The sequence below is a fragment of the Macrosteles quadrilineatus genome, unplaced genomic scaffold (genome assembly GCF_028750875.1).
Source record: "Macrosteles quadrilineatus isolate MER2022 unplaced genomic scaffold, UCM_ALF_1.0 Scaffold_2__2_contigs__length_208266976, whole genome shotgun sequence".
Taxonomy (NCBI): domain Eukaryota; kingdom Metazoa; phylum Arthropoda; class Insecta; order Hemiptera; family Cicadellidae; genus Macrosteles; species Macrosteles quadrilineatus.
In genome coordinates, this window is record NW_026542595.1 from 77,153,333 (window position 1) to 77,180,219 (window position 26,887).

The following is a 26,887-nucleotide window of genomic DNA, read 5'->3' on the forward strand; positions in this document are numbered from 1 at the left end:
TTGGTTATATGGTATGCAAACGCATTAAAAGTTATAAGATTTACAAACAGGGTGCAGCATTATTACCTTTTTCGCGTTTATGGAAACAGTTAATTTAAACTAAGCAACAACAAAAAACTATGATATGCAATGAGAACTGTCAAAGTAGGATTGTTTACAGTTAGTGTTTATGTTTTTAATTTCATGAATCATATGTGATATTTTGCGAATCTTTAAAGATTTATTTTTCTCTATTGTTAAGGTGAAGTGGTAGAATATTATGGCTATAACAGATGTGTAATAATATAGTATACCGTAAATTTAAAGAAGCAAATTTGATCAAATTGTGTCCTCCCCCATTGCAAACGCAAAGCTTGAGTATAACTGCAATAAGCATTTTATACTTATGCCAATCCCGTACGAAGGACGGGTACTCTGCTAGAATGAGTTACTGATTGAACTATTAAAACATTGGTTGTAGCTGAAATATAGATGGAGATAGTAATACTGTAATGCATCCAAAAGTCCGTGCCATTATCGGATGGCTATTGACTTGCCGGGTAGCATCTCCTCCTCCTCCTCCTCCATGCTTGGTGTTGGTAGTGAGGCGGTGAGAGGAAGAAGAATAAAGACTCTTCTACGCTGATGATAGCGCGGGTGTAATCTAATTGTCCAGTGTGATTTCTTTTTGGCGGCAAATGTCAGGGAAACCGAGGGATTATGCGGGATGCCGTTGTGTTGTGCAACCGATAGGAAGTCACCTACGCCGGAAGCAGTGGTACACTGTTAACCGGAAACTGCGCTGTGCTACACTGTGACAGTGACAGTGTGTGTTGAACGACCTACCGTTATAATGCGATTTGCGTGGACATCGGGCGTAGGACTTGTCGGTGAAGGGATGACAGCGAACTGAACAAACGAAAACACACAACCGCAACTGTTCCAAATCCAGCAGCAAATCTACACCTTCCACAGCTACATAAGGCTCACACGGGGCTACTAGTGTATGGGGTAGGAAATGTATAAAACGAAAACCATTATGTCAATAAAAAAATGAAACAGATTGATCCAAGAAGACACTATATTCACAGCTATGGTGTATCCAAAGAATTGTCTTCACGACAAAAGCAATCTAGGTCACATACCTTCCTCTATCTTTATATTTACAGTATCTACAGGACAGCTACACTCCTGCTCAACTGCATTTCGGAAGTAAACTTTGATCATTGGGTCTGATCGAAGAAATTTAAATTATGTCTAAAAAAATTGAAACGTAAAACATTAACGAACAAACACACTTTTAAAGTGCGCATTAAAAGTGTACCGTTTATTGAACGCTGACCAACGTTTCATGAAAATATAGCCAATAGTTCTTTATTTTTCAATATTGAATCAATGGCGGAGCCGGATTCATAACAATTTAGTTAATGTAACCATTGACTTTTTTGGATCAGTTGCCAAAGGTCAAAGGTTTGAAATGTAGTTAACAACTCTTCAAACAGTCTGTCACCAAACAAAGTTAAAGTACAAAACAAAAACAAGGGAATAAACTGGATACGTATTGTATTCAGAGGACGACACGGGCACGAGTCTTTCGTGAGAGTCGGATTTATGATAAGGGTCAAGAAGACAAAAGAGTTGAGAGCAGATGACAGTTTGTATGGACAATGGAACGGCTACTTTACATTATGATAGGCCATTGTTGTGGCAAGGGTAGGATTCCATTGTTTGTTAAACGGCATCTGAATATCAACATTGTAGACTGATGACTACTTGTGACTACGAAATCGAATCTGGAATGTAAAATGTAGACCAGTCTGGCGTGTGTTGTAACACAATCCAATGACAATTGTGACTAACAGTGTCGATAGTCATGTACGATACGAGTACTGTACCACAAATGAGAGTGGAGGTTTTGTCGCATTGTTAATATTCCGTCGATCATGAACAGTTTTTGGCCGCGAAGAGAAAGATAAATACAGCAACCAATGCCACAAAATCTCTGATTTCAATATCGGCCTTGGGCTGTATGATTAAGGAAATGACGGAAAATCACGAACTGAGAATTTGGACGTATAGACCAATCTGTCAAGAAAGTTTTGTTTCCTCAACACATTTGAAATTCCTAGAGCTGTTCACCTTTCGACCTCCACCTTCACCTCCAGCATGTAATCATTACATGGGTGGGAAGTAACAGAAAAGAATACACACCCGCATATTGAGTATACAAATCCACCGATTAATATTTTTGTAAAATCAATTGTCTACATCAACACTAATAAATTGATTAACCGTTAGGCGCTAGAGAAATAGCCCATTACTCGTAAGATACAAAAATATATTATATTGAAGTAGGGAATCCACGGTCATATCTAGCTACAAAATCGGAGTCCTCGAGCTAATTACGTCATAATGCTGATCTTGAGCGGACGTTTCGACACTTGTGCTCTGTTGTTACTGCTACCGAAATCAGCTCAAACCATCAGCGATGTCTCACGGTTTTACCCCGAAGACCACGATTTTATAGTTTACCATTTAACACTTACCACAGTGTCGATGGTTGGGGTGAGCAGATATGCATATGCTGTGCTGTAACACTACTACAAGGTCGATGGTTGGGGTGAGCAGATATGCATATGCTTTGCTGTAACACTACTACAGGGTCGATGGTCGGGGTGAGCAGATATGCATATGCTTTGCTGTAACACTACTACAGGGTCGATGGTCGGGGTGAGTAGATATGCATATGCTATGCTGTAACACTACTACAGGGTCGATGGTCGGGGTGAGCAGATATGCATATGCTATGTTTTAACACTAATACAGGGTCGGTGGTCATTGGTCGGCTCGAGCAGATATGCATATGCTGTGCTGTTAACACTACTACACTACTACAGGGTCGATGGTCGGTCTGAGCAGATATGCATAAGCTGTGCTGTAACATTACTACAGCGTCTGGAAAGTGACCGGTCAGGCAGGCTATCGCACCGGTCATGTTACCTCACACTCGTATCAATAAACAGGAAGGAAGGTGGATTCCTGACGAACGATCGTTAGTTAATTTGTAAATAGGAAGTGGATGGTGGTTTAGCAAGAACATGTGGTGAAGTAGAACGAACTTTCGCCTAGATCTGCTATCGTCTCGACGGGTTAATTGATTGTCGATTGTCTTGCTGAATCATAAGCAATACGTACGGGTAGGTTTGTTTTGTTGTTATTTTAGTTTGTGACACATTTTGCCATATTAAAAACTGTATTTTTAACGTTCTACAATGCAATTGATTTAAAATAATATTTCAATTTACATATAATTAACTCATAGGTGATGCATAAATAAAGCCTGTAGATTGTCCATCAATCTCTATTGTAATAGAGATCGATGAGCTAGTCTATCTAGCTGGTGATTTAGTAGGTCATTACCAATAACATATTCATTCTATTAAAATAAGCGCATACTAGCCGATTAAACACCTTCTATACTGAAACATCGAAAGAAACTTAACATTTAACTAACATAACACTCAATAAATCACCCAGCCAAATATGAAAATGATTCTGTAGGCTAATAGTCCAATACTGTATAACTCCGCATAGTTAACGTGCAGTGCATAGTACGGCCTGATCCCCTTATACTAGTTCCACGTGATATAGGCATGTAATAGTATTGCCTCCCTATACTTCCATGTTCAATCTAGTCCAGCGCTGCTCCAGATTGGCCTAAGGACTCCGGCGTTGTCCGCCGAGTGAGTCGCGAACCCTCAAAGGGGAGAAAGTCACCCCCGGAAGATGACAGAGGAAAGCCCCTCTGCAATTAAGCTCACTTTCACCATAGATAAAACATACTCCCTTAGTAGATTTTTCATCCTTATGGAACAGCTGAAGACAATTTTATTGTTAGTTCATGTACGGTTTATGTAGAGGTCGTGTTTTGTTTACAATTTGTTTCCCGTTATTACAGCCATTTAAAACCTCGTTTAACCAAATAATACGATCTAATCATAAACAATAACTTGTCCCCTAGTTATATAACCAAACAGTAAAGCACAAATCAAGAAATTAGCCCTAAAATAATGGAAACAAAGTTTCATCGACACTAGTGCCTTTGTGTCACGTACATGAACTAGACGCGAAAAACGTGCTTCAAAATTTACAATGGGATGAGAAGTCTACTTGTGGTTGGTTAGTCTATGCTTTCACTTAGCCGATGTATTTATCAAATCTGCGTTATGGTCAGTAATGCGGGGTTGGCGCAATGAAACGCGCGTTATACCTGCCAATTGTACCTAGTTGCGGAGCGGTAAGCTTGTAAGCTTGTAGTAGCCACGTGGGTGTTCTGGAACTCTATCAATAATGTATCAGTGCCGGTCCTAACAAAATAGTTCTCTAAGTGGAAATTTATTTGATGATAACCGGAAAAAGTCCATGAATTAAATTCTATATAGGACTGTGAAATTGAACAGCCGCCAATAGCTTATTGTATTATATCACAGAGAATAGACCATGGTGTTCTATTGTTTGTGATTATAGAGTGTATTCCGTTGTTTCTCTTTCTGCGTTGCAGCGAGAGTAAGGAAAACGCAATTGGGCAATTGCTGCAAGGATAAAGATGTTGCCGCAGTTGCGGGGTATGACCACAGGTGTTACTACGATCGCTTTTCCGATGGTTTGGTTGTTTTGAGTTTAAAATTCATACACATCCCTAATGTAAGTAAGTAGGACTAAACATTTAAAATAACTTGGCCACAAAAAGTCGAAGTAGCTAGGGACTATATAGTCATTCGGCCAAAACTTCTGTGCGCGCGGACGGCGAGTCACTACCATATAATTGAGGATATAATTGGGGAGTGAGTAGCAAAGGTACTAAATAAAGGCACAAAATTAATGTTTTCACATAAGTACCCCCACGCCCCATCAACCCCCTCGCCTAGACCTAGCCAGATCTGGTCATCTGGTCGCGCGCACTGAAACTTTTGCCGAACTTTACCCTTAATTCCTTTTAAAATAACCGGGCCCACACTAAAATAACTGGTGTTTTGTACTATAAGGGATGGACGTACGTATCTAGGCACTATTCTAACCGCTCACCCCCCCCCCCCCCCCCCCAGTACAAATACGAAGGAGAAAAGGACATCTCACTTCTTCCGCCGCCTCCGTTCTCTGTCGCCGCGCCCGCAATCCAGCAAATGCCGCGTCGGTCCCAAGGTCGTCATTGTTATACACGTGCCACAAAAAGCCCGTACATTGTTGGCACCGAAATTTTTATACCTGTCAATTGTTGCTGTATGGTTTTTTTAGATATGTTGCCAAACCCGTGTAACCTCGACCAACTAAGTCTTTCTGTCGTCATGTGGTAGGTTAATAGACAAGCATCTAGATAATCTGCAACGTTCTAAAAACTATGTGTCATTCATGAATTTAGCTTTTGTCAATATATTGAGTGAGTTGATTGTAAAGATAACTATTCAAGGTAACTTCTGTACAAGGATAATTATTCATATTCAAGGACTGTCTATATTTTCCTAACAAGTGATCAAATATTGGCTAACATATCATAGTTGATATCTATATTTTTTTAATTCTGCAAGCAATTTTTAAAAATCAAAATTTTTAGAGTTTGTCAGCTTGCAGGATGATGGGAGAGGGCTCAAATTAAAAACACAGTGAGTCGGGGAAAATAGCAGATTATGTTCAACTCGACCATCAATTGAGAAATAACGAAAAATATCTTCCATTGGCATTGAGTTGTTCTTTGACATTGGGACTAAAAAACGTCAGCTAGGTTTACATTAAGTTGTGATTACAAATATATTATAATTTTAGCAAATTTCCCCATAGGGAAGTAGCTATTACCGTAGGTGGCACGGTAAGACCTGGACACGGAACCGATGTACTTTTTCATTGTGATGTCACTAGAGGTAAAAAAAACACCATTTGTTTAAATTTGTATATATATATACATCCATGAACCTTGAGTAATTTTTGTCCGATTTTGATGAAATTTGGCTTGAAGATTTAATGCGGGAAAAACTTGAATAAGTTTGCGACCCAGCGACCCAGCATGATCGAACCAGCATGGGAACGGGGCTTTATGGGGGTTTTATGGAGTAAAAATAGGTTATTCTAACTTTTTGCCCTCAAAACACAACATTTTCCAATTTATTTTCAAACCATTTTAAAGAGCTCAAAAAACAAATAATTTAGTATATAGAATTGTTTTTGTGCGGTTACCGGTTACGTAGAAAATCCAAAAAGTTGTAAATTAAAAATATTCCGAACATAGAGGATATGTAAACTGTTGTTTGAGTTTTTGTGGATATATGTTGATCAAACCTGGCCAAATTCTTTATTTTATACTAAGCTATTAATATTTTACTAAAAAACACAATTTATTACCCCCCCCCCCCCCCTGAGAGTCTACTCAGGCATTTGAAAATTCGCTTTGTCTGCAGTTTTGCTGGGACGGGGGTATTTATTCTACTGTTAATTCTGTTGATTAGAGTGCATGAAGTTTGTTAACTAGTCAACAAATGATTTGGATAAAAAAGTGATCTAAAATGATTAACTTACAATTTCCAGAGCTGCTGTGTGTCATAGATGACTTGGTAAAATGAATTATCTTGTGTTTGTCCTTTTAATAAATATTTTTATAATGAATCCAGCGACTGTGAATGGAAGGGGACGGCTTGCAAGACAAGGGACTTATGCCCATACAATCCACCAGTATGTTTATTAATCCTGCAGTTTTAATCTGTTTAATTGTATGTTAAACATAGTTTTCTGCAGTGTTATGGAGGTGACATTGTTGATGTGTTTGTGTGTGACAGTGTGGCGCTAGACACAGCAGCTCGCAGTGAACACTCGTCCAGACAACACACACTGGAGACTGACAGACTACGCAAGGAGCTGGACAAGATGGAGAGATGCAGGGACAATGCTGTTAGGGAGATCAGGTAAACAGATAACATAATATCATCTAACATAATCTAACATAATCTAACATAATCATCTAACATAATATCACATTATGAATCTTATTTTTCTAGAGATGAAAAATCTGTTAACAGATGCCTTGTGGGATATGCACTCTGAGTGTGTGGGGATACTTCCTCCCATCCATTCTGGCAACACATTAAAATCAACCTCTTTATTTGCTTTGCAATATGTTTCACAGAATCTCCATTCCTATAACACCATGGACTTTTTGCTAAGAGTTTAAGTTCGGGCGTCCTTTTTCCATACTTTTTCTGATTGAAGTATTCCAATATGTTTAAGCTTTCTTTCTTCCGTATCACGATTCTCAACAGGTTCTTAGGCTGTCTGACCAGGTTCTTAGGAGCTACCTCCATCTGCTGTCGCTCATGAACGAACTTCAGGCACCAAAAGATTGCGAGATCGGAGCTGTCTCTGATGTGTCCAAAGCTCAAAAAGCTTTACATCATTCAAATTCTGCCTTTTGTATTTGAAATTATAAGCTCTAAATGCTAACCATATCCTATAAAGCTTATATTAACTAGTACTTGTTGCCAAGGGTAGCTATCAAGCAGTCAAAGTTAATTTGATCCATTAAAATCGTAGCAAGAATTGTTGGAGAACATTCTCAATGCGCTTGTGTGATGATTTGTTGCAAGCTACTAAAACTATTAAAAGAAGCAACATTTTTCTAATTTTTTACGAATGTTTGTTAACAGCCGGCTACAAAATGACCTGGCGTCAATAACAGCTGATCATACCCAGACTAGTCGTTGCCTGGAAGCAGCCCGTAGTGAGGTGGAGGATCTCAAACTGCAGGTCAGTCAATGTCTACTATGACAACACTCTAGAAATACAGTAGCAAAAGTGATACGTCGTTACTGCTGTATATGATTTGAAAGGATCAGATTTGGGGAAAATTTCATGAAGGCTTTTGTTAGAAAAACTTCTCAGATTACTACACATATTTTGATGGTTACTATTCTTATTCTATAGTTCTATGCATTGTACAGATTTGCATTCATTAAAATAATTATATTTGAATAGGGAACAAATGTGATACGTTTAAGGAGACATTTTAGTGTAAATCCAATCAGGCAAATGGAAATTTGCTTAGTCTGCAGGTTTTCTGCGGCAAGCGTATTTTTGTGTTCCATAAAAAACAACTCTGGGAGTAAATATAGTCTTCTTTTATTCCATAGGGTGTAAAGAAACCTTTGCCCCCTTAGTTAGAATTAGGTAAATTTGAAAAACCATGATTGCTTGACTTTATCCCAATCTCGTACTGCATGTTTAGCCATTACAGGACTGTGGATATTTAGTTACACGTTCAATTTATTTTTGAGATGTGCAAATGAACATTTTTATTTTGTTAAATAGTTATGTTATTGACTGTATTATTTTATCCAGGTACAAGGATATGTTACTGAAGTCAGAAGAATCACCAATATTCTGGAAGAAAAGGTACATGGTTCTAAATTAGAATATTAATCATGCCTTCTATTTGAGTAAACTGCACAAAATGGTTGGTGAGAAATACTTAAGTAATAGTTGTCTAAGAGACCTAACAAATTCTATAGAGTTATTTTATGAATCTTATTACAGTACCTTATGATAGTAACAGGTGGATTTAAAATTAGGCTCAATGTTTCCGATAGTTAGTTGATTGTGCACATGGGCATCCATCCAACTTTTTTTATAAAGGGGGCCGGGGCTTGGGGGTTTCGGAAAACACCTAGTTAAGAGGAGGGTCCAGGGGTTCTCTCCCACAAAGTTTACACATTTTTGTACCTAAACTTGCTTTGCCAATTTGTAGTTCTAAAAATTTGAAAACTTACTGCTGTGGCCACTGGTAGGGGGGAGGGGCAGAGGAAATTGGTCTCCACAACATATTGCCTCCAAACATCTCTATCCCTAGATTCTTTTTTCCTCCTTTCCAGTCTCCTTAGGTCCTTTTCCACATGGTATCTCAGCTTTGGTCTTCAGAGGGGTCTTCTTCCTTCTAGTTTATTCTCCAGAATTAACTGTGATAAGGAGCCTTCATTTCTCATGACATGAGAATAGACTGCCCATCTCATTCTTCCACTCCCTGCCTCAGCTATAATATCAGGATCTTTAAATAACTCTCTTTGGAGTCTCATAGGAAAGAATCGAGCCCCTTCCCTAGCCCCCCATATTGATGGTCGCACATGATTGTGCAATTATTATATGTTGAATATAAAATTCCAATTCATGCCTCAACACTAACATTCGTCCAAAGGAAGCAGTGCTTTCTACTAATGAACGTTAAAAGTTTTGCAATATTTCATTTTGGAACCCTGTAATGTTTATTTTTGAACACAATTTGTCAATATATTTTATGTTATTTCTTCTTATAACATTTTTATTGATCTCTGTTGGTCTCAGGAGGCAGAGAGGACGGCCATGTTGGATCATTTCCGCACACTCACAGTAGAGTCGGCAAACCTCGAGTCAAACAACCATAGTCTGGAGAGTGAAGCCCGGTGAGCAGAATAATACAATACACTCTGCATCTTATTAACAAACAATACAATACGCTTTGTGATCTAGTTATCAGATCAATACAGTACATTTTGAGTTCTGGTTAATACAACTCACTCTGAAATATAGCTAACAGAACAATACAATACACTCTGAGATTTAGTTATCAGAACTCTGCGTCTATTTATCACAACCAATGCAATACACACTTTAATATAGTTATCAAACCGTGCCAATATAATACACTCTGTAGTCTGTCTAGTTGTAAGAACAAATCCAATACACTCTGCATCTAGTTATCATAACCATATAATAGACTCTGTGATCTAGTTATCAATCAGGTCCAACACAATACACTCTGCATCTAGTTATCATAACCATATAATAGACTCTGTGATCTAGTTATCAATCAGGTCCAACACAATACACTCTGCATCTAGTTATCATAACCATATAATAGACTCTGTGATCTAGTTATCAATCAGGTCCAACACAATACACTCTGCATCTAGTTATCATAACCATATAATAGACTCTGTGATCTAGTTATCAATCAGGTCCAACACAATACACTCTGCATCTAGTTATCATAACCATATAATAGACTCTGTGATCTAGTTATCAATCAGGTCCAACACAATACACTCTGCATCTAGTTATCATAGCTATACAATAGACTCTGTGATCTAGTTATCAATCAGGTCCAATACATTACACTCTGTGATCTGGTTATTAGAACAATACAATACACTCTTAGATTTGAACCAATACAATACACTATGCATCTAGTTATTTTTGCCTCCCCAGCCGAGTCCAAAAAATCTATGTCAATATCCAAGATTGAAATCCTCACACTTTGAGCTTGATGCCCAAATACTGGTACTCTGCTTAATAAACTAATGATTAAAAGTTAAATGTATTCAATTCAAGGATGGGAAGATAATTGCTATGATTTTTATCAGTCATATCTGGAACAAGTGTTTTTAAAAGTATAAAAGAAAACTACAATTCACGATTCTGAAAGGATACTTGAATAAAAATGAGCAATATAAGAGTGTTAGTATGGACAGAAGAATTAAATTTAGACTGACAGAAGTGCGGCGTCCACTGTTAGTAGTTTCGGTGCTCACCGCTGCGGCATCAAGCGCTAACGAGCGTTGCTATAACAATTTGGTAGTTGGAACGTCGGTTTGAACATTCCGGAGTATTCCCCGGAATGTGGGGAATAGGAGTGTATTCCAAGTTTACTTCTCTGTTAAAATTACGGGATTTCAGAATTTTGTACGTTACCCATATTGAAAAGTGGGACTGATACCTTGGTGGAATTTCCTTTGCAAGGTTGGTAGTGGTAGTTGCTGTCGGTGAGTCGACGACGGCAACGGATTGAAGAACACTGAGCACGCTCTAGCGGCAAATCGCGGAACCTTCCTTTTACAGTCTATATCCATCATATTTGTCTATGGTGTTAGCAAGTACTTTTATGAAACAACAAAGGTTGCATTTTGTTTTGTTTAGTAAAATGTCACCACCAGGAACACAGTTTTTTCTGCTTATCTACGCCATTGGATTTGTTCACATTTTCTGTAATGGACCAAGCCAAACCCTAGTCTTGCTACTATATAACATCAACCTTTTGTTATATAGCATCATTAATTGATAGCCCAATGAATGAATGAATGGAATGGAATGAATGAATGAATGAATGAATGGAATAACTAATTGCATCTTGGTCCAAAATCAATCTCACTTAGAATCAAATCAGCAATATTCATATTTGTGATCTTTTGGCTACCCAGAAAATTATTTAACAATCTTTGTGGTATGTCTGTTCTTTTGTTATAATAAAACAGTTCAATGTAAGATGAGCTGTTAATTCTATTTTACTGTGTTCTGTAGGTCAACAAAGAGTAATTTGAGGGAAGCTCAGACTCGTATACAAGACTTGGAAGCTACTCTGGAAGAGAAGAAGGCTCTGGTACACGGATATGAGAAACAAGTAAATATCCAACCTTCTATTATAAGATGAGTTCAAAATGCTTTGAATCATACAATATTTTTTGCAACTGACATAACTGCGAGATAATAGGTTTGACAGTACAGCTGTCAAAGTAATAATTTGTTTAGTACCACGTGTGCAATACTTGTAGCATGAGAACTTTTAGCTGCGAACAGCAACCAAAAGGCCTCCAACAAATGTCCCACAAATTGTTGGAAGCCAACTATTCTTCCCAGGGATGGTTGTATTTCATCATGGGATTGTTTTCAGAGTGTGGATACTCTATTAATGTCCACTGCATTGGCATATTGAACCAATCTTCCTTGGTAGCAATGGACTCAATTGTTTTCAGACTGAGGTATGACGGTGTGGTTAATAGAGATTTTTATGAGGATGGACGATCAGTCTCATCTGGGTGTTAAGAAGAGTCTCAACTTATGTAATAAAAATATTATCACCCTCTGTAACCATATGATATGATGTGTTGTTTCACACAGATAAGAGAGCTGACCCAGCAAGTGGCCAAGCTGGAGAGGAAGCTAGACTCTCAGTCGAGAGCTGGAAGTGCGACGAGAGACTTGTCACGAGAACTGGAGACTCAGAAACATTGTCTTGCACAGCAAGTTGACCAACTGACATGTGTGAACAAACGAGTAAGTAGCAGTAGACCTGCATAATGTTCAGAAACAACAGAAATGCATACGACAACTTATAAACTAAGATTTAAGGGTGTCTACCAATCACTGATTTTGATAAGAAGGTTGTCAGTTTGATCAGAGAAGTCGGTGGCTTTTTTAATATTCTTAGTTGGACTATTCTGCCCTTTTTAGTTTAGGCATTCATTATCTCAGCTAAAGAACCAACTGATTTTAGTAATTGGAAAAACTATCATCACAGTCGTAATACCCATTCCTAACCGTATCTTTGCCTTTAACTGCATACTCTAGTGTGTCGGCTTAATGGTAGCCTAAATCTATTTCAATCTAACGTTAGCAAATATTTGATTTGTCGTAGATGAACTTTTTATTTATCAAAAGTTATTACTAACAATATCTCGAAAGAAATCTTAACTCATGAGTGCTTTTACTATTATTTGGCTGAAATCCATAATTTTCTGTACACAAGTAAAATTTTTAACGAATGTCTTTTTAAGTTGGAGGAGGAAGTCTGTGGGCTGCGGGAGGAGCTGTCTCACCTTCAGGAACAACTGGGGAAAGAGCGTAAAAACTCTGCTACACTAGAGAAGGTGTTGGCTAGCAGCAGACAAGAAACTCTGCAGCGGACCAGAGACAACGGTGAGCTGCAGACACAAGTGCAGTGTTTGCAGGACAGACTGCGGGATCTGCAGGATAAACTGTGAGTCATCAACATGTTCAGGCTGTACCTGACAGTTAAGCTTAGAACTTCAGTACTTCACTTCAGCATCAGGTTTACCCCTATCATTAGTGTGGTATACTGTCCGGTTTGATTAGGAAGCAGCATTGTGAATCAAAAGTTTGTATGATGCTTTGTGTGCAAATCATTAAAGTTCAACTGTCTATGACAAAGCTTAAAAGGGTTGGTTTTAGGACCTAAATTCACTGTTAGGTGGCTAGGTGGCTTTGGCAAAAGGTGAAGAGATGGATGATTTCTTTGTAAATTGCACCTTGAATCAGGTAGTTTGCTAACTTTTACTCATATTTACTTTGTGCGTGTTCAAGTAAAAGTTGTTGGTTAAGAATATGGAGTTTTGTGTTCATAAAATGAGGGAAAACAGAATGAAAATAGATATCATTAGATAAATGAAGCCCAAAGATTTGAACTTTTAGTCAGCTGAAGAACAGACATGATAGGCTAAACTGCTTTGTCTTAAGGATGAAATGTCACTCATGATATCTGGGGATGGCCTATTTATAGGCCATTATTCTGCCTGTATTTTCTTGGGTTCATCTATTTTGCCCATTGCATACTGAAATAGACATCCCATCTATATTTATTAGCTGTTGCAATTTTTTTATTTAAAAAGAACATAGTTGAAAGGATCTGTCACAGAATGTGATAGTCTCTATAGTTATTTTTTCACCACACTATGATGTTTTTAGCTGTTTTACATACGCTAATTGGTGACTGAAAGTTACCTCTCATGCCAGCTTTCATCGTCATTTGGGGACCGAGCAGGTTTTTACATCCCTAGGGCCGCAAAATCAGCTGCCCGCTTACTTTCTTAAAACATGAATGCTTATTAAATACACAATCATTGCAATAGAATTGTTTAAAATTTTTATTTTTATTGTAGTTGTGTTGACTATCAGTGTGCATTATTATTGTGGTGAATAGTGGTAATATGGTATAGTGAAGAAAAATAGCGTTCGTACCACGGACCGAAATGGTTTTGCAGCTCTCGATCGTTTTAAGTTCTCGACTTCGTCTCGAACTTAAAAAATATCTCGAGCCGGCCAAACCTCATTTTCGGCCCTAGGTACGAAATATACTATTTCACCTTATGTTTTGTTGCCGACATAGTTGATGGGCCATAACAATAATGTCACTATAGCTCACAATAAGTCGTTCCATTAGTTTGACTTGGTTAAAAAGTTTGTGTATTTGACAGAATTAAGTAATTTACATCATCACAATCTGTCGGTGGCTCACATCAACTAGGATGATTGTGATGTAAAAACTTGTCGACAACTTTAGCATGGGAATGGAATGTCTGGTTCTGGTTGTATCAAGAGTCAAAGTTAATACGAGTAGTGTTTTATGAGATGGAACAGTTGTCCTCTACTATAACCTTATACATGATTCTAATGTAAACTGTATAAGTTTTATTTGTTAAGCAGTCTAGTCTAAGTAACTTATTGTACCACAGATGCACTACATATTTAGTACTGGTTACAACGGTTCCAAACTGTTCTAGTGAGCATGGGTCTGATGCCTTACGTCGCTGCCAGACTGAATGTGCTGACTATCAAGCCCAAGTCACTCAGCTGAAGAGGGATGTAACCAATGAGCGATTCCAGCGAGCCAGGATTGACGAGAGTAGAAAGTAAGTGTGCCCAGACCCATGAGTAAAATTACTTATCTATGTAAAAGATCTTACAGTAACTTTTATAGATGGACTAGATTTTACCCCACAGTTTCGCTAGCATACATTTCTTGCTATATTTGAACAAAGATTCTTATCAATAAAAAAATTAAGATAAAAGTTTAACTAAAAAAAAAACAGTAGTAAAATGGCATATCCACTGTAACATAGTTCCACCAACCCCATTAAATCCTTGAGCCTCAATTTTCACACCTACCTACCAAAATATGCTTAAGCAAGTGCCAGGGGTCATAATGGTTTGGCACAAAATCAAAAACAGTCAGTAACTTCAATGTAATTAAACATGCCTCTATAAATTTAGAAAAAAACTACTAAATACCGTATACTGTTTTAGAACGCTTAAACAGAACCCTTAGAAGTTTAACACCTACAGAACCTTAGTTGTTCTGGAAAGGATTTAGGGGCGGTTCACGAGCTCGGGACTATCGTAGTCCGAGCCCAGAATCCGGAAATAACCGGTATTTGGGCCGCGACTTTAAAAATCGGGTTCACGAGCTCGAGACTATATAAGCCGCGGACCAAACTGATAGGCGGCACACAATTAGTGCAGGGATAAAACCCGGTTTTAAAAGTTGGGTTCACGAGTCCAATTACAGATAGTCCCGGCTTCTGATCATTAGTCCCGGTGGGTTCACGAGTCAAGTCCGAGCCCAAATGAGATGGTTCGGGCCCAAAAGAACAATGGTGTTTGGTCTCCAACTCAGACCTGGTAGGAGGCAGGTTTAAGGTGACATGATGTCGGTTTTATCTAATTAGCTCCTTTATTTTTATTATTCGTTAAAAACTAATATTTAAATATGGTTCCTCATTAAATTCCGAACAATTTCATTACCCACAACACCATATTTAAAAAATATGTAAAAATGGTAAAAAGGCTCATAAAACATGAAAAAAAATCATCAAACAACTTAAAACTACGGATAAATTATGCACGCAACAAAGTAGTATCATAACAAAGATATTTTACTAATAAACCCCATGTTATTACAATTTTAACAATTATGCGTAGAATATAAATATAACTAATCAGCCACAGTTAAACCATCGTTATCTAACATTATTATCAGAAATAGTTTTTTGCCGTGGGAAACATCAAGCAAACTATCGACCACTTTTGAAATAGGCGACATACGTAATTTTGATCACCACAGTCCATATTACAATAATCAGCAATAACATTGCGTACTACTTTCATGCATGCTCAAACCCCCTCAGCTCCTGGACTAAACCGTCAGTCGTTGAGTACGATTCGCGGTGATATCACCGTCTTGTTTTGTACTCACTGGTCACCGTGTGTATTGAATATGACCATGAAATATCTATACTGTATTATGTTAACAATTATGTACCATCACTCCACTACCTCTCATTGGACCAGCTCGTTATCATGACTAAAACCCTTTTATGACTTGATGAATTTAAAGATAGATTAAAATGTTCCAAAGATGCCGTCAATGAGTCATTTGAGGCGTTAACTCCAAGGCATGGATTTCCCGACAACAAAATCCATTACAGTATTCTAAATTGAAAAAAATGTTAGTTCCACTAATATTTTTGGCTGATGGCACTTTTCATCGAGAAACTGGTGATTTATTGGATGTTAGCTTGGATGGTAGCTATTTGTTTGGTAATGAAAGCAGAACTAATCAAATATTCAGTTCAAAACTATGCCCAAAGAAAAAAAAAACACAATGTTTTCCTAAATATAAACGCATTGTAATGAAACTGATTTTAAAAACCGCAACAACACAAAATGTAAATTAAAACCCATAGCTGTTAACATAAATAATATTACGAGCTAACTGCAGAATATAATTTTCCACATTTTACAGTTAGATTATTAAAGAGTGTAAGAATAACGGAAAGAATATTCTTATTTTACAGCCATGATTAAATCCAGCACACACATTCGATTTTTATATCTAATAATCAGTATCTCTAAATACATTTTAGTTTCAATAATTGTACCATTTAGATAAGTTTAGTTAAAATTGTCCTATCCAAAAATCACCATCCTAAATTATCGGGCATTTATGCAAAATAGGCATTCTTCCGGTTATAAATACCCGGTTATTTTATGTCATGCATCTTAATTGAATTATAATAATGCACACAGAAAAATATATTTCACTAAATACTTTCATTATCTGATTTCATACAAACGTGGATTGTTGTGTTTATAAATCAATAAACTTAGATGGATTATCATAGGCGAGCATTGGGACAATGATATACGAAAAAAATAATCGTTTTGGAAGTTTTGGTTCAGCCTCTTTTCACGATCATCCTATTGTATTGAAGTGCGTATGTCAGCAGCAGTGGCTTCACATGTGTTTACAGACTGTTGATACTGGTTGTTACCAACGTCTCAACAGAAATTCCCTGCGAATCCCTGTCATTAGGCTCCGCTACGAATTTGGTCTCGACCTACACTGGGCCCGGCTTTCACATCATTAGGCTCTGACTCGTGAACCCATTTTTGGTCATCGCTTATATAGTCCGGGACCAACGTCTGGTCGCGGACTATGAAGTCCCGAGCTCGTGAACCGCCCCTTAGTATCATATCTGGACATAGGGACAACCCATAAATCGGTATTTAATATTTATTGTAGAAATATTCTTGATGGTTAGATTCCACTGTTTAAATTAAGAGACGATCGCGTTGTGAATTGTGCGAAGGTAGAGGCTGACATTTTAGATTGATTTTAGATCCGTTGTAACAATCGATTTTGTCCATTTTCGGGGATTCTTCAATTAAACAGCAGCAACTTATCTATAACATTGACAACTTTCTTTGCTAATTCAACTGACCATTTAACAAAGGCCAAGATTCTATATCAATAAAATTTTCTTTAATTGGTCCAATAACAATAAAAATACTCTCAGAACCCATCACCTAGCGGTGTCGTTACTTTAGATGTTATAACTTTTGCATCGTAATTTACTACTATAGTACTCCCACAGAAGCATTGTTTTCAGTCAACGAATGACTAACTCAATGAGTAACTCACGGATACCGAGGGTGTCTGTCCTAATTCACTTAAATATATCCAAAGTCCACTTTTAGTGTAGTTAGATAGTCTATTGTTTACATAGAAGCAGGCTACATCTTCTTAGGCTGTCATTAGGGTTGAGCTTCCATTTCTCAAAGCAAGTCTTAAGAATGAGATATTGTGGCTGTCCTGACAAAGTCTATTTTTTTTAGCGGATTGAGCTGACTAAGCTTCGTAATGAACTTTCTAGACTGTGACCGAAAGATCAGCTATGTAAATATTAAATAACAGGGGTCAAGTACTGTTATTTGAGCACCTAGTCCTAGAAAGATGTTTCCTTGCGGTATGAGCGAATTGTGAACTCTGCCACTTAAGCTTTTGGTATTTTTGTGCCGAACTCACCCTCCTTGAAACATTTTAAAGATGTTCAGCCTGAATGAAAGTATTAAGGGTAAAGGACAGTCTTGGGTTTAACATTTCTTCAGTCGTTTAGAGCACACACATGAAATTCTATTGGGTACCTTTGTGCTGTTTTTTCAGAATGATACCTGTATTTCGACTGTTTTTCGTACTGGTAGAACCTTAATCACTATTTCTAGCTCATCCATGCTGAATCGTTTGTAAACTTGAATTTCCTCAGAAGATACCAAACTTTGAAACCTATTTCTCTTCTTTGCTCATCAAGGTTTGAATTAACCCCTCTTTAAAGTCAATATAATCCGTGACACTGAAATATCTACAAAATTTAAAGAGAGTTTTGACTCCAACATGGATTATATTCTTTTTTAAACCTCTTGGGAGTGACTATCTTTGCTCTTGACAGTATTTGAAAATCGACCACAAATCCTTGCCGAAGGGAGGAATAAATCTAATGTTATTTTCTAGTTTTAATGTAAAGTCAATTCTCTCCAATTTAAATTCTCAAAACTCCATCATGGACATGATAAATCCCAACAGAATTTTTATCCCATCAACAATATAACTGACCTGTGCTGGGAGGGTGGAAAAGGATGGAATTCGATAGGTATTTTGAATATGTATCTCTTATAGCTTTTTCTATATGTATGAATCCTAAAAACTTGATTTTAATTTAAAATTAAATTTTATCTTTAACAAATCCAATCAAACCAAACTGTCCAATCAATCGAGGTGTCATAAATTTCAATAAATATAAACAAAAATGAAACTGTTGCTAAAACTGTGTAAAAAAGTAAGTAAATGGATTATGCTATTATTAAATTTAAAACTAATAATTTGTAAAAGATGTATATTTTTATAATGTTTTAGAATATGTTCAGAAACCATTATAAGGTCCCCAACCATCAAAGTTAAAATTTGTATTTTGGTTTTAGTTTTTTGTCAGTAGTTTATATGTTTGAACCAAGAAAAAAGTTCTAAATTTTACTTTTTGTTCTTTGTAATTTCATTCCCTCCTTTCTGTGACTAAGTAAAAGAAATTATTAACAGCTGATGATGAAATAAAATTTAGTAAACAAATAACAAACCCATTGAAAAATAATTAGTGACATGTTGTTCAAAATTTTTAGTACATAGTTCAATTTTTTTCAAAAGTGTGACAACAAAAAAACTATCACCACTAGAAACACATCACATATCTCGCTGACCTCAACAGGTAAAATATTTTAATATGATAATTGTCTAATGTACAGCTCTTGAAGAGCTAATAATTTGAACATCATGTTTGTGAGTGGTTCAATTCATCCAAATTATGTCCGGATATTGCGGCAAATGGCAACCAGGAGTTTTTAATATAAGTAGTAAAAACTCTCCATCTATGAAAGCAATCCTTTAGTTCTTTTAAATGTGGACAACTGTTTCTCCATCACACATGCTGACAATTTATCAGGAACCCCACGTCCCTATCTCAACTAATTCAGGATATGAGTGAAGGATGAATGTGGAATGTTGTGAGATGATATGTGTAGCTTTGTTAGGCTACTAACTTCCCTGGAACATAGGGAAAAAAGACAAAACAATTGTTTTAGTCTAAGTGAACCAATGGACTGCTTTTGCAGATGGTGAGTTTATACTATACGTCCGTCAGAAAAGGAAAGAAACTTAAAATATTTAAAGACTTTTCATATACATTCCAATGTAATGCTTGGCAGCTGGTTTGTTTTACTCAACCAAGCAAATTCAATGAAGTCTGCTTAATAAGACTGCAGACTTCTTCCTTGTTCCTTGTTCCTTTCAAACTGTCGCTGGATAAAAATGTATAATCTACGTCTTTCACACCGATAATCCTTCACTTTAAAAAATGCAAACCACTAGTATGACAAGCTAGGTTGTTTGTCCATATCACATGTTCTGTGGCGTAGCAGTTTGCAGTGTTGTGCAGGGTAGGTTGTACTTGTCCACTGAAGGGCCGATGTTCGTGCTGTCTCCTCGTGTGTGGCTCCGTCACCTCTCTCCCCCTCCACTCTCCCCTCTCATCCTCCTCGACACCTTCTACCCCCACCTCCTCCAAGGTACGTACTGCTCTGCTGAGGATTATTAGTCATAATTAAAGTAACAAAATTAAAGTTTTGTTAGTACATTTTAGTTTTTTTTTTTTACTATGTAGTTTCCCATACAGAAACAATTGAGCGGTACCGTAATGTGCTAAATAAACCTTTATAAACTGTATTATCTTTGCCATAGATACTCATTTAATTGCATTGGTTTCATCTACTTTATGATTAACTTGACAATAAGGGGCCTTGAAAATAAACCGCCTATATATATTTTCTTTACATTCTTACATTAGCACAATTATTGTAAATCAATTCTAAATTTACAAGTACGCTATTGACCACCAGTCTGATAGCCTATATTAATCTAATTAGTTGACTACAATTTCTAGAGGTATTGCTGATAAAAGTTTCATAAGTTTAAAAACAAAATACCTAGCCTATCTTGACTGTTTTATTCAGAATTTTTGACAATGATTTTTTTCTAGGAAATTGAATCTATGCAATCAGGACAGGTGATCTATTTGATCAAATTATCTCAATATTAGTATTACTGAACTTTGATGACTTGTGAGTGTGGGCACCAATGTCTTGTATCTTATTGATTACAATTTAAAAAAACAAAAATGTGTTAACCAAAGATTTAGTGTTTTTGGTCCGTTTGGTCGTATAGTCCACACAGTCGCTTTAGTTGATTTATTATTCACGTCTACATACATGGATTAGAAAAAATTTAAAAATTGATTATCATGCAGTGTCGAATTAGTAGTCTATTTACTACATTTTCATTCCCAAATAAAGTTAACAAACCACAAATTTTAAACTGTCCTTAGCTAAACAGTCAGTTAACATGTGTTCCTCACAGGGCAGTGCGAGGAGAGTGGTGACTTGTACCTGTATCCATCTACCCCTTCCCTCCATTCCTTCCACCACCAAGTTTCCCCCCTGTTCCCGGGTCCGGAGACGTCTCAGACCCCCGGGTTGTGATTCCGGGTCTGATTCCGGACCTATCTCATCACCTGGACTCTCTGTCACATCGAGACTGAGTAGAGATTACGAAAGTAGCTGAACAGTGTAGACACCGTGCTCAAAGATGTTGTTTGTTTATTAATACACCATATACTTGTTTATTTTGTGTAATTCTATAAATAAAAGTGTAGCGAATGTAATAATTTTTTATTCCCTCTTTTCCATAAATATTAACAGTTTTGTGTAGTTGAATTCACCCCTTTTTTATTCCATAAGATATTTTAATTTAGAAACATTGACATACTTCTGGATATCATTTTATATTAATAGAAAGTTTATACTATAAGTTAAGAAAATACTTCCTATTAATTTAATTTATTTAAGCCTAATTGAGTGGCAGATACGTTAGAGATAATAGCCTAAGCAAAGTTTATTTATAAGATACAATTACAATTGTTTTGTGTTTGTGAAATTTTTTAATTACCAAAGACTCCCATATACCTAAGAACAGAGTCGTAGAGAACACAAAAACACAAAAATTACAGTATGATAATTATTAATTAGTGAAGCAAAGCTAAACACACAGATCCTGATAGAATAATACCATCTGATATAATAAAGTTCAGTTGTCTCCAGTCAATGTTAGTAAGGTTATATTTCCTCAAAACAAAATGATTTATTGTTTAAATCTTAATTTCTTTTCCATAAAATGTAATTAAAAACATATGGCTCCAATCCAATATTCTTGTCAAGTACCAATTATGATACAGTTTAGTAACCAACATACTTCTGTTATGTGAAGTTTAATCGTCTGAAGAGAAATTGTTGATTGAAATATGTTTCATTTTGATAATCGAATTGTCATGGCTTGATATAACTAATGTTAATGTTAATGGAGCCGTAGATATTCAACAAAACCATTCGATAATTACTGGATTTTTATAAACTATTAATCATATCTTATCTTTCAAGTTTTTCCAACTCATTCTCCTCCTATTTGTCGTTCATTTTCCTCCTTGTGTCAAAACCTACGTATCCTCTGTCCTGGGAATACATTTCCTTTTTCCTCACCCATCATTGATAATGTTTGACGATTATTGGTTTTTCTTCAGCTACAACTCGACCCTTTGACAGGCAGAGCAAAGTTCAACAGATTTGACTCCAAGAAACATTCCTTCTGCTGTGATTGACTCATTGAATCATCGTCACTGTCATCATTCCTCACCATAAAGTGTTCTTTCAATATTAGGCCTAGTAATATTAATTTATTTATGTATTTAGCTCCCGAAAACTTAGCCACTCATTCTGGAATCAACATTTAGGCTATTAAAGCTAGCACCATTTGTATGGATATGTTTAGTTAGTTCAAAGGTCGTGTTACATCTTACAATTAAATATTGGAATACCGTATCTTGTTATGTAAAAAATATGGCCTTTATTATGAATGCCAAAAACATAGTTTAAAGTGATCTTAGATTGTCAATTAATTATTAAAGTGTAGAACAATTTAGTTGTAAGACATTTTTGTAGCTCACTTAGCTATGTGTTAATATCACTGTGTTCGTTAGAGCAATTAAATGATTTATAGTGCCTTAGTTATTATAAATATTGACCTATATTAGGTGTTCAAAGAACATAGGATACCAGCACAACAATTAAAAGAATCATTGGTGTTAAGTGTTCTAAAATATTGTTGTAATGTATGAAGATAATTAGACACAGCTTGTCAGAAAAATATCTTGTTTGCTTCGTTCAATATAATTATTAACATTTAATAGTAAAATTAAGTTGTTGGTGTTTTCTAATTTAATTGAAATCTTATCAATTTTCTTTTAAATCTAACTAGGTAATTGAACCCCACCTCAATGTTCTCAATTTATTTTTTAAAGAAATTAAAATTGTTTCTGTAAAGCTAGTTTTCAAATTCAAATATTTTCCATTGTAGAAAGCTTAATCTTACTGTTCCATGTGTATAACACAAATTTAGTCTTAGTCAATTATAATGTGTTCAAGCAAGTAGAAAATTGTTATAATGTATTATGCATGATTACAAAGTTATTGGAATTAAAAATATATGAAGTTATGACGTCTAAAAACTAAGATGATTTGGTCTTGATTGACTTTCCCTCCTCACCTTATTGTTATTTCTATTATTAGTGTGTTTAAATTATATATAATATCACATCATGGTTCAAGAAAGTTTAAAGTAATCAAATTTAAATTTGGAATACCTCTTCTTTGCTTCAATTGAATTAATGGTGATGAATCTTTTAAAAGTAGTCAGATATTTTTATCACACTTAAAATATCATGAACAGCCTTGCCTTCAAACTCATAGAGACTATTATATCCATCCAAAGATTGGCTTTTGTACCCATCTCATAACTTAAAAAAGTATGTTACATCTGCAAATATTTTGGCTTAAAGAAAGCTGTAATTTGTATTATAATCACGTGCTCTATTGTTATTTTTTAGCAAACATCGTTGTATGGAAAGGTGGATTATTGGTAATGCCTTTGGTACAGTATTTGAGTGCTTAGAAATTGGTTAACTAAAAGTTGGTTCGATCTGAAAAAGTTGAATTGATGATATGTTGGATGATCATATATTTGGTTTTAGTTTACCATTTTATTTATCTCTGCACTCGGTTATCTACCAAAGTACTTACTCACTTGTCTTAACAAGTGTCTTGTTGATTCATTAAATTCAAACTCAATACATTTCTTGGTTTACTTTAGTAACAAATATGATGATACGCTTAACATGGATTGACAACACCTTAACGGCGCCAATGATTTAATACAATCCTGTCTACACTTAATGTTTAAAATGTAATTCAATACAGTGTTGAATTGGATTGATAAAAGTTATACATCAAATGTATCCCTTAGTATTCAGCTTGATTTTTTAATCAATTAACCCTAATAATAGGCACTTCTTCTCTACTTATAGTAGGTAATGATGTTATAAAACATTTGTATAATTTTTTTTAAATAAAATTTCATACATATGAAATGTTTGTGTTTGACCAGATCTCGTTCAATTCTACGAAGTAAGAAACGTTTGACAAGTCAACGCTCCCAATCACTGATCTGTCAGAGAACAAGAATGATGAGTCCTAACTATGTTTGTCCTTGTTGCTTCCTCAACCGAATATCCATCCTGCGTGAATCCAGGGGTTCTAGTGAGGTTCAGTTCCAGTTTAAGCCCAGAGTAAGTTCAGAAACAGTAACTTTCGAGGCAGTGGAAACTGAGAGCAAAACTTCTATGTCCACACAACAGACATTTAGTGATACTTCTGGGTTTAACAATCTAAGTCAGTTAGGGGAAGTTATGGACAAGTCTGTGGCCCATATGTCTAACTATTCCAACTGTTCAAACACAAACTATGTGTCAGGGAGTTCAATGGATTGTAATAAAAAATCTGTACTTCTGGCTGAGCAGATAGACTGTGTTTTGAAGGAGCAAAAGAAATTCTTGAGAGAGCTAAATTTAGATATTCCTGTCAATGAAGAAGAATGGTCAATGCTGATAGGAGAACAAAGTGTGCAAGCAAAGTGTGGGGATTACGACAAAAATACAAAGACAAATCAAAAGAAGAGCAAACGCAGCAAACAAGATTTTGTCAAACAGTTTAGAACAGACCAAGTGATTGATTCTTACTTTGCTGGAGGAGACAAATTGTGTCCAACATCTATAAATATGTTTGGTGAAAATTGGAAAGAAGACGACCTTGTTGAGGATAGTAATTTTTCTAAGATAAATAAGCCAACGATATATTTTAACGAAGAACCAGTTAAGTTACCTAAACCCTTTCAATGCACTCTTACTACAACTGAGTCAGATATCAATAGAGATTATACAACGGATAAAAACGTAAGTGTAAAATTACTGTTTTTCCCAGAAGTTCCATTGAAAGGTAGTTCAACTTCTATGCTCTCTGATGGTGGAATGTCGTCAGCTTCAGTTTATGTGACGGCTACAAACAGTGCCTCTGAACAAGTTCCTATGATTTACAACACAGCTGATTCTAGTTCAAACTTCCAACTGAATGCAACTCAATCCTCCGCAACAATGAGTTAGACTCAAGTGTTTGTTCCAACTGGTGGTGATGAATGTAAAATATACAGGTATTTATTGATGAAACTCACTTTGTAATTTGAAATATAATATTCAAACATTGAGGAAACTGGAAACGTGTCTTATTTTATTCAGTGGTAGTTTTAATTGGTATCAAGTACGTTACCTAAGATTAGACAAAACTCAAATCAGCACAGATTGATCCTTATGCATATAGATCATATTTGGCCTTGCGCCTCTAGCACAAAATTATAACAACTTGTTCTAAAGGTTTTTTTTATGAATGAAAAACCTATTGCTTGAAATCAACATAACCCTGCTTCAAACAATATGAAAACTATAAAAGCTAACTAGTGAACCAGAAAGGTCCTCACCATTTTGTTTTAACTGAGAAAAGACTCATCTTGGGAGTAAAGCTTATGTTCACTGTAGTAAAAAATTGATTGCTTTGAATGTCAACCTACAACATGACATGAGTCCATCTGAGCCTAGAGTAGAGACTTTTAGTTGTGTCAGCTGGTAAGAAATTGCCAACATCCGTTGTTTTGTTCTTTTTTCATCTTAGTTGACATGTTTATTCATGATGTTAGCTTGACACAAGATACAAGCACTGACTTTGAACACTCTAGTAGACTTCTCTTCTGCCAAACAATCAGAAGCCTATTTTGATGCGGTTTATGTTTGGTTGGGTTACTTTTAGTTTAACCCTTAACAAGTTTTTATCCTATTATGATAACCGTTAAATATACGTCTCATTTATATTTATAGTAAAAGATTCAAGGGTTCTCTAGATATCTTAGTTTGATCTGTTTGAAAAACATATTTTATCTTTGTAATCCTTCCCAACTCTTCTGTTGTAACTTGAGGCTCTATACGACTGAAAATGCTCCCCATGCATTCAAAATGTTTTACAGATATATAACTGATGCAACACTTTCAAGGATTATTACCAAAGAAAGGTAATAATCCATCATTCTTCATTATTTTTTCTAAACAATTAACTGTACAGTAACTCATACATTTGGTATTAAATGTAAATATTGAAATATTGTATCCACTTAATAAGTGGTGTAAAATTGGAAATCTTGTCGCCATTTAAAAATCAAAATCCTAGGAGTTGATGTGAGCCACTGACAGATTGTTGATGTAAATTATTAATTTCTGTCGAGTACACATTCTTGTTTACTAAGTCAAACTGATGGACCAACTTATGAACAAGCTATAGCAACTCATAAACTGTGTCAGCAACAAAATATGAGGTATAAAATACAATTTTGGACACTACAGTAGCACATTCTGTGACTGGCTCGTACAACAATGTTCTTTTTTAATAAAGAAAGAGGCAATAGCTGGTTTATATAGATGGAATGTCTAGTTCAGTATCCAATAGTCAATGATACAGTATTTTATACACTAGACTACCATCATTATACAATTAATCAATCTTTACTTGTCGTAAGGATACATAGCATGTCATTGACAAAGTTAGTATTTACAGTTTTCAAATGAACACTTAATATAGCAAAATATTTGTATAGGCTTAATATTTACAACACATATACTATTCACATTTACTGTACCGAAATAAAAACAAAACTAAAAGAATATTTATCCCAATTTACAATGTTCATCTAGACTATAAAAAGGATTTTTAAGCAGAGAATTTTACAACAAAGCCCTAAAATTGTGACCATTATTTATAAAAATAATATCTGTTTACTATTGTGTATTTTTCTAACAACTCTGTTACGAATAACATCTTTATTCTTTGCTTAAATCACTAACAAGTTTTTAATCTACTAACAGTTCTACAATCCCCTATAATTGCCACAAGGAGAAGGAAC

The 26,887-nt window shown here is 35.8% G+C and overlaps 1 protein-coding gene across 5 annotated transcripts in view; it reads left to right on the forward strand.

Moving 5' to 3' along the window:
• LOC128988213 (centrosomal protein of 135 kDa-like) overlaps positions 1-25,159 on the forward strand; it is a 118,383-nt gene extending 93,224 nt beyond the window's left edge. For 2 of the 5 annotated variants that reach the window (XM_054409487.1, XM_054409488.1), the window contains 9 exons: positions 6,804-6,929; positions 7,668-7,767; positions 8,359-8,412; positions 9,355-9,452; positions 11,347-11,446; positions 11,944-12,099; positions 12,600-12,802; positions 14,343-14,471; positions 23,996-25,159. In XM_054409487.1, coding sequence (XP_054265462.1) covers positions 6,804-6,929; positions 7,668-7,767; positions 8,359-8,412; positions 9,355-9,452; positions 11,347-11,446; positions 11,944-12,099; positions 12,600-12,802; positions 14,343-14,471; positions 23,996-25,046 — 2,017 coding nt within the window. In that variant the 3' untranslated portion in view covers positions 25,047-25,159. Of the gene's footprint in view, positions 1-6,803; positions 6,930-7,667; positions 7,768-8,358; positions 8,413-9,354; positions 9,453-11,346; positions 11,447-11,943; positions 12,100-12,599; positions 12,803-14,342; positions 14,472-19,883; positions 20,014-20,860; positions 21,172-22,076; positions 23,046-23,995 lie in introns of those variants that run through there. The other 3 variants (XM_054409490.1, XM_054409489.1, XM_054409491.1) reach the window with 3 other exon arrangements.
• The last annotated feature ends 1,728 nt before the right edge of the window (positions 25,160-26,887 follow it).